Source organism: Macrobrachium nipponense, chromosome 14 (assembly GCF_015104395.2).
Source record: "Macrobrachium nipponense isolate FS-2020 chromosome 14, ASM1510439v2, whole genome shotgun sequence".
NCBI classification, from domain to species: Eukaryota; Metazoa; Arthropoda; class Malacostraca; order Decapoda; family Palaemonidae; genus Macrobrachium; species Macrobrachium nipponense.
Window position 1 is genome coordinate 52,241,965 of NC_087207.1, and position 8,666 is coordinate 52,250,630.

An 8,666-nucleotide genomic window follows, 5' to 3' on the forward strand; every position below is an offset into this window, starting at 1 on the left:
ATGACCTTTTCTGAAGCACAGCTACGTTGTAGGCAAGACTTCCTTTTCCTACTTGATGTACGCAGCGATAAAGACTTTCCGCTGGTGACTTCATATCTCTTGTCTGGCATTTCGGGTAAGTAGTTTACAGTTGATTGGTGGAAAATCATGAAACATGCCTAGATAGACCAAAGATTAATGAGGGTAGCTGTTTCAAATACATGGGAGCAATGAGACCCTATCAAGCTTCTCTTGCATTGGAATCGAGTGAAAGATTAAGAATGGTTGATCAAAGAATGGGTAGACTTATAAAAAAGCTTGTAAATTAAATAGATTTAATCTGCAGAATATAACTTTAACTAGAGTATTTGAACTCAGATAGCAGGATAAAGTTAGAAATGATAGCAAATGGAAAATTCATAAGTAGATGAGATAGAGATGAGAGGGCTAACAAATGTCCTTTGCACAAATCCGGCAGAATAGTATGAGACAGCTGGGCTTCTCTGGAGATCAGAAAAACTGGAAGACGCTTATTAGTCTGGATGAGAATTAGCAGACCTAAGTCTTTTGTCAAAGGTCAAGGGATATCCAAAGTTTTTATGAGGCATTTTGGGTAATGAATCATGGACGAGTAGTTGAATATAAATCTTATCCTTACTTAACCTGTCACTGTTAACCTTTGTAGTCATACCTAATCAATTTTAATATTGCGGTAATATGAACAGTTAGACTATGATAAAGTTGTCAATATTATAATATAGCTGTTAAAAACTGATTTCTACTTGATGAAAAAGACTTTTCATGATCCCATATGCAACACAGAACCAGGAACATTTTCTTAAATTGACCCATACTGAAGAGAGCAGGCATAAAGCTAGATAGTGTAAAATACTAAGTATCTGAGAATCAGGAATTTCAATAATAAAGCATCTCCAGCCACTAAACACTGCCTTTTTTGAAACTTCAGATACTACAACTAAATGTAATGCCACAGAACTTAACATACAAAGGCCCTCCAATGTTATCTTACAACCCGTCGGTTTTGTATCACTAAATGAAGCAAATATGAAATATTGTAAAATAAACACAACCTGAATACTCAAAAACAGTTTCAAATTATTCAGCATCCAACATCCGAATCCACAACATAAAATGGGTGGTACACATAGGAAGTCCCATCAATGAGTAGCTATTTATCTATTCAGCAGATTTCTGAAAAAACTACCATTATAATGATATTTGTTTTTATTTATGGAAACAATTCAGACTGTTTTGCACAAACAATCTAAACCTCTGAAGCGGACAAAAATTAGTGACTTATAGTTTGGAGGGTTAGGTCTTCCCATGAGGCTCACTAGCTAGTGTCCTGCATCTGTGAGAGCGAGATGAAGAAAGGAATGGCACAAAGAAGTAGAGTATAGGTTACTGGGGCTCTGGGTAATAGCTCTGGAAGGCCTCTGGATCAACGATCTCCAAGTGTTCAAGGTTATTCATCGCCAAGGCCTCGTTTGCATGTGTTCAGGGTGAGCGACTACAGTCTCGAGCTCAATGTCATTAATCTTCAAGAGATGGGACGTCTTAGTATCGAGAGGTTCCATTGATCCAGAAACCTTCCAGAGCTCCAGAAACCTTTGCTTCTCCCTATCCATCTGCGTTGTATCCTCATCTGTAAGCCACTTCGTGGATTTGTAATTAGTAGAACTATTTCATACATCTGTCTGAAGTCCATCCTCCTATTCCGGAATAGGAGGTAACTGAATTGGGTTGTATATTTGAATATGTTTTATTAGAATAAATTGTGCATCAATAGTAACAACATTTACAAATGCAAATAGAGTATAGTTGACCAAAGAAACGTGCTCAGAGCTTGGAACATGGGTGAACCGACAATAGTATTCTTTTTTAAATGTTCTAGGAGGTTGTTCAGTTCTATTTTTATAAATTTGTTTGTACTTCTTATTCTAATAACAAGGTACTTTGATCGCCATAGTAGTAGTATTAGTAGTTTACGTTTCTAATAAAAATTGCTTATAACTGGGCAATATGACAGGGTAAGAAGTGATAAGTTAATTAACTTCTTACTAGGAATTATTTATAATAAAGATTTCAGCTCCCAATTGCAATCAAGTTCATTGATATTTTTCCAAAGCTAGTAGATTAGATTATTATTATTATAATTATGATTATTATTTTTTTTTTTTGTCCAATTCGACTGGGTGGTATTTATGGTGTGGGGTTCCGGGTTGCATCCTGCCTCCTTGGGAGTCCATCACTTTTCTTACTATGTGTGCCGTTTCTAGGATCACACTTCTGCATGAGTCCTGGAGCTACTTCAGCCTCTAGTTTTTCCAAATTCCTTTTCAGAGATCTTGGGATCGTGCCTAGTGTTCCTAGGATTACGGGTACAATTTCCACTGGCATATCCCATATCCTTCTTATTTCTATTTTCAGGTCTTGATACTCACCTTTTTTTCCCTTTCTTTCTCTTCAACTCTGGTGTCTCATGGTATTGCGACATCAATGAGTGATTCTTTCTTCTTGATTTTATCAATCAATGTCACATCTGGTCTATTTGCAAGTATCACCCTATCTGTTCTGATACCATAGTCCCAGAGGATCTTTGCCTGATCGTTTTCTATCACTCCTTCAGGTTGGTGCTCGTACCACTTATTACTGCAAGGTAGCTGGTGTTTCTTGCACAGGCTCCAGTGGAGGGCTTTTGCCACTGAATAATGCCTCATTTTGTACTGGTGCTGTGCAAGTGCCGGACATTCGCTTGCTATGTGGTTTATGGTCTCGTTTTTCATATTGCACTTCCTACACATGGGAGAGATGTTATTTCCATCTATCGTTCTTTGAACATATCTGGTTCTTAGGGCCTGATCTTGTGCCGCTGCTATCATTCCTTCAGTTTCTTTCTTGAGCTCTCCCCTTAGTAGCCATTGCCATATGTCATCGCTGGCTAGTTCTTTAGTCTGTCTCATGTATTGTCCGTGCATTGGTTTGTTGTGCCATTCCTCTATTCTGTTTGTCATTCTCCTGTCTCTGTATATTTCTGGGTCTTCGTCTACTTTTATCAGTCCTTCTTCCCATGCACTCTTGAGCCACTCGTCTTCACTGGTTTTCAGATATTGCCCCAATGCTCTGTTCTCGATGCTTAGTAGTCCCCTCCCTCCTTCCTTTCGTGTTATGTATAGTCTGTCCGTATTTGCTCTTGGGTGTAGTGCTTAGTGTATTGTCATATGTTTCCTCGTTTTCTGGTCTATGCTGTGAAGTTCTGCCTTCATCCATTCCACTATTCCTGCGCTGTATCTGATTCCTGTGGTCAACCATTTGGGTGCATGGTGATTTGTGATACAATGCTGGAGTTGTTCTGCTATTCGTGGGTGTAGAGCCTTGAAGTTTTTGAGCCAGTATCCATAGACTTCATCGGGACCTGGGCTTTCCAGTTGGGCATTTTCTTTAGTTGGTGTCTGACTGTGTCTGTCGTGATGTCAGTGAATCTTTGTTTTATTCTCCCTGTTTCTTCTTCCTTAACTTCCTGGACCCATGTTGCATGCTTGTTGTGTGATACCGGATTGCTCCATATGTTTTCCCAGAGTCTCTTACTTGGTTCGGCTTCAGGAATTTCTTGGTGGTTGTCTTCCCCTCTTAGTTGGCTGCATAGTCTTAAGCCTCTTTTTTACATCTTCTATTGTGTTGTTTAGTCCCCTCTCCTGTATTTTGTATTTCTCGTTCAGTTCCTCTCTTGTTTTCTTGCTTCTTAGCCTATTTCTGGCATCTCTTTCCGTTTACTCAAGTCAGACCTCATCACCATAATTTGCTTTTCCAGGCGCCTTTTTCAAGGCTGTTGCTGTTTTGGTTTCTGTTGGGAGGGTTGTGTTGGTGGTGTTGGTGTTCATATCTCCATCAGTTCTGCTACTAATCTTGCTCCTGCATATGCCAAGTTATTTGTTTCTGTGATACTGGTGGTGTGTATTATTCCCATTATTTCATTGACCTCACGTGTTTTCTCTCTTAATTTCTTGGTGTTGTAGGCTTTCATGGAGGTGATCTTTGTTCTCTCTGTATCTGGCTCCATCCATTGTCTGATCTTTCCTACCCATTCCGTCCTCTCTGTTACTTCGTCGGTGTTTCTTGGTATGTCGTTGTTTGATACCTCATCATCCCTGTTATCTTCTGTGGCATCGTCTCTCAGTTCGTCTTCATGTAATTCATTGCCGTGTGTCATTTCACTTTCCAGTTCTTCTCTTTCTGTTGGGGAGAGCCAGTTCTTTTTCTTTATGTTCCTTACTTGGTCTGCCAGCCTCTGCTCTGTTTAGGGGGTGTTATTCCTCTCATTCCAGATGTTGACGAACCTTCTTCTATATCCTCTCTCCATCGGGTTGCTTCTGATATAGCATCTCCATATTTCCTTATTTTCTTCTCTTGTCCATTTCTTCCTCTGGTTTGCTTCTGTAGCTCCAGTCTCTGGCTGTTGGTTACTGTCGTTGTGGTGGTCAGTTGCTGGATGAAGAACTCCAAGCACCTGACTGTCTTCCCCTTCAATTGGGTTGAATACCTGGCTGCCGGACGAAGCTCCTCTGTTGCCAGAGGTTCCATTTACGTCGTTGTTGTTTAATCTTTCATTTCTTTCCATCATTGCTGAGCTTTGCTATTTAACCCATAGCAGGACCCTACCCCATCAGGAATAGGCACTCATTTACAGCTGAGTAGACTGAGGAAATTATGGTAAAGATTCTTTCCCAAGGAATCAACGCCGTGGAGAGCGGTCACCCATCCAACGACTGACCAGCCCCAATGTTGCTTAACCAGTCCATTGACGACCTAACCCACTCTGCCACAGCGCCACATATTATTATTATTATTATTTTATTAAAAGTTATGGCTACTTCAGCAGCGTTACACTTGTAGAGATTCTTCTCTATTTTGCGAATAGCGGTTTTTTCTGTGCTACTTAAACAGGCTAGTAGAGCGCCTATAGAGGTCATGGTCAAATACAAGGTCAAAATAGGTGTATATATTTGAAATTTACAGATAAACTATGATACCATAGTCATCAAAGTCATTAACGATTTTCTCTCTCTCTCTCTCTCTCTCTCTCTCTTTCTTAAAGCAAGCTTTCGTCTGGAGCTGCCAGACATCCTCGGGCTGGGAAACTGAGGGTGGACTGATCTTGGTGCGGTGTCCTTCCTCCTTATATCTGTGGTTGACAGCAGGGTGTCTGCCCCATGCTTGTCTCCTATTGGCTGGTGGCGGTGAGTCTTCGTTTTCATTGGTTACCTGAGCCAGGTCTCAAGCCACTTTTTTCGAGCCGATGGTTGCGTTGCAGCGTATCCTGCAGCCGCCTGGACCTCCTGAGCGGCGCTGTAACATTGATGGGTGTTGCGCTACGAACGAGGTACTCCTGTAGCCAATGGAAATCAAATTAGCCGTGACGTCCCATCAACGTTACAGCGCCGCTCAGGAGGTCCAGGTGGCTGCAGGATATGCTGCAACGCAACCATCGGCTCGAAGAAAGTGGCTTGAGACCTGGCTCAGGCAACCAATGAAAACGAAGACTCACCGCCACCAGCCAATAGGAGACAAGCATGGGGCAGTCCCCTGCTGTAAACCACAGATATAAGGAGGAAGGACACCGCACCAAGATCAGTCCACCCTCAGCTTCAGCCGAGGATGTCTGGCAGCTCCAGACGAAAGCTCGCTTTAAGAGAGAGAGAGAGAGAGAGAGAGAGAGAGAGAGAGAGAGATGAGAGAGAGACGAGAGAGAGGAGGGGGAGAGAGAGAGAGAGAGAGAGAGAGAAAATTGTTAATGACTTTGATGACTATGGTATCATAGTTTATCTGTAAAATTCAAATATATACACCTATTTTGACCCTATATTTGACCATGACCTCTATAGGCGCTCTACTAGCCTGTTTAAGTAGCATGGAAAAAGCCGCTATTCGCAAAATAGAGAAGAATCTCTACAAGTGTAACGCTGCTGAAGTAGCCATTACTTTTAATAAAGTATGCTTGAGAGAGGGTCTGCTTCCTAAGTACACTATTATTATTATTTTTTTTTTTTGCTTTATCACAGTCCTCCAATTCGATTGGGTGGCATTTATAGTGTGGGGTTCCGGGTTGCATCCTCCTCCTTAGGAGTCCATCACTCCTCTTACTATGTGCGCCGTTTCTGGGATCACACTCTTCTGCATGAGTCCTGGAGCTACTTCAGCCTCTAGTTTTTCCAGATTCTTTTTCAGGGATCTTGGGATCGTGCCTAGTGTTCCTATGATTATGGGTACAATTTCCACTGGCATATCCCATATCCTTTTTATTTCTATTTTCAGGTCTCGATACTTATCCATTTTTTCCCTTTCTTTCTCTTCAACTCTGGTGTCCCATGGTATTGCGACATCAGTGAGTGATACTTTCTTCTTGATTTTGTCAATCAACGTCATGTCTAGTCTGTTTGCACGTATCACCCTATCTGTTCTGATACCATAGTCCCAGAGGATCTTTGTCTGATCGTTTTCTATCACTCCTTCAGGTTGGTGCTCGTACCACTTATTACTGCAAGGTAGCTGATGTTTCTTGCACAGGCTCCAGTGGAGGGCTTTTGCTACTGAATCATGTCTCTTTTTGTACTGGTTCTGTGCAAGTGCCGGACATTCGCTTGCTATGTGGTTTATGGTTTCATTTTTCGTATTGCACTTCCTACATATGGGAGAGATGTTATTTCCATCTATCGTTCTTTGGATATATCATTTCCATCTATTGTTCTGTGGATATATCTATTATTATTATTATATTATTATTATTATTATTATTGTTGTTGTTGTTGTTGTTGTTGTTGTTGTTGTTGAAGACAAGGACCCATTCATCCAGGACAAGGCCACAGGAGTCATTGTCTTGATATTCAAGTAGGTAATGATAGAGATTAATTAGTAAAATCCAAGGTAAATTGTTTTAGGGTTGCAATGCACTGCATCTTCGCTTGAACCTTAGAGTCCTATAATTTAGAAGCAAACTGAGAAAAGCCATGAACGAAATAACCGTTCTTCTGTTAGGATACATAGTAAACATCCATGTAATTGTTAACCTCGCTCCATTCTATGAAAGCTCTTCTCTAATCGACTAGCTATGTAAAAATATCCATGACCACCATTGCAACTGGGACCTCAAACTTTTAGGTTGAAATAAAAAAAACAATAGAACTCATACATGAACAAAAGAAACACATTTCAAGCCAGTAATTCTCAACAGTGGCGTTACTTAGCTTATCAGAACTTAATCTGATGGGAGTCCTCAGATAAAATACAATAAAAGTAATGCATTATGTAAGGAAATACATTCCAAATTATCCATAATTCTCAACAGTTGGGTTACTTAGCCTATCAGGTCATGACCTGTCTTATGGAAAGGGTTTTTTTTCAGATATGGCCTGGATTGGACGAAACCGTAACTACCATGGCTCTCTTCAAGGTCGATGCTTCGGTCTGACCCCGACCAGTAACTTGCCTGGGGCTATGAGTGTGCCCTGTAATTCCAAGCTCAAATACGCTGTTTGTGTTGCATATAGGTACTATTAGTTTGAGCAATATGCAAAGTGTTCCAAGTTGTCAAACAAATTCTTTTCTGCAAAAACTATTATATTTGACCAATCTTAAAGGTGTTTTTAGAATTGTAAAACAATTTCTTATCTACAAGGCACATTTAGATTTGAGCAATCACCAACGTGTTTTTGAAGTTGAAGCAATAAAGTTTTACCTGCAAGGGACTTTTAGATTTGGTGAATCTTCAAGGTTTTAAACTTGCAAAACAAATTTAGATTTGGTCATTCTTCAAGGTGTTTTGAATGTTGCAAAGATATTCTTTTCTGCAAATAACTTTTAGGTTTCACCACTATTTAAGGTGTTTTTAAAGTTGTTAAACAAATTTTTATCTTCAGGTTTGACCAATCTTCAAGGTGTTTTTAAAGTTGTTGAAATTTTTTTTAATCTTCAATGGACTTTTAGATTTGGCCATTCTTCAATGTATTTTAAAAGTTGAATAAATAAATTATGATCTGCAATTATTATTATTATATTATTATTATTATTATTATTATTATTATTATTATTATTATTATTATTATTATTATTATTATTATTATTATTATTATTATTATTATTCAAAATTCCACCTCGTCTCCTCCCAGAAAATACAATTACGTACATTGAAAATTTAGGCCTTGACTAGAGGACGAGGGTTTTGAACAAAGAAAAAAAAGTTGAAAAACTAAACTTCTCAGGCATAAGGCCGGTTTTACTGAAGAGGGAGGAAATTACATAAAAGCTGGACTCTAGTTTTAAAAGCACTGTATTTACATAAATTTACAGAGGTCCAGGAACACAAGGGCAGGTGAACTTTTTTTCAGTCCACCCGAACACGTGGTGGGAGCAGCCTGACCACGTTTTTAGGAAAATTGCGCAACGGAGAAAAATTGCAAGCTTCGAAGGATTTCCAGGCACTACCACAGCCAGGGCACAACGTTTGTCTGCAAATAGAGGCTATAGGCATAAGGTAGGGGGCACACGAGGGCGAACTTTACTCACTCAGGGGAGAATGAAATGACTGGGAAATTTACACAGCAGAAACTATTTCGTGGCTTAAATTCACTAGGGGAATGTTACTAGTATCACAGGGGATTAATTACAGAATT

At 39.8% G+C, this 8,666-nt stretch overlaps 1 protein-coding gene across 1 annotated transcript in view; it reads left to right on the forward strand.

The window, feature by feature from the left end:
* LOC135226101 (fibropellin-3-like) overlaps nt 1-7,928 on the forward strand; it is a 17,171-nt gene extending 9,243 nt beyond the window's left edge. Inside the window, exons 9-10 of the mRNA XM_064265554.1 lie at nt 1-115; nt 7,400-7,928. The exon at nt 1-115 is cut by the window's left edge and continues 68 nt beyond it. Coding sequence (XP_064121624.1) covers nt 1-115; nt 7,400-7,554 — 270 coding nt within the window. The 3' untranslated portion in view covers nt 7,555-7,928. The remainder of the gene's footprint in view (nt 116-7,399) is intronic.
* Nucleotides 7,929-8,666: the final 738 nt, after the last annotated feature.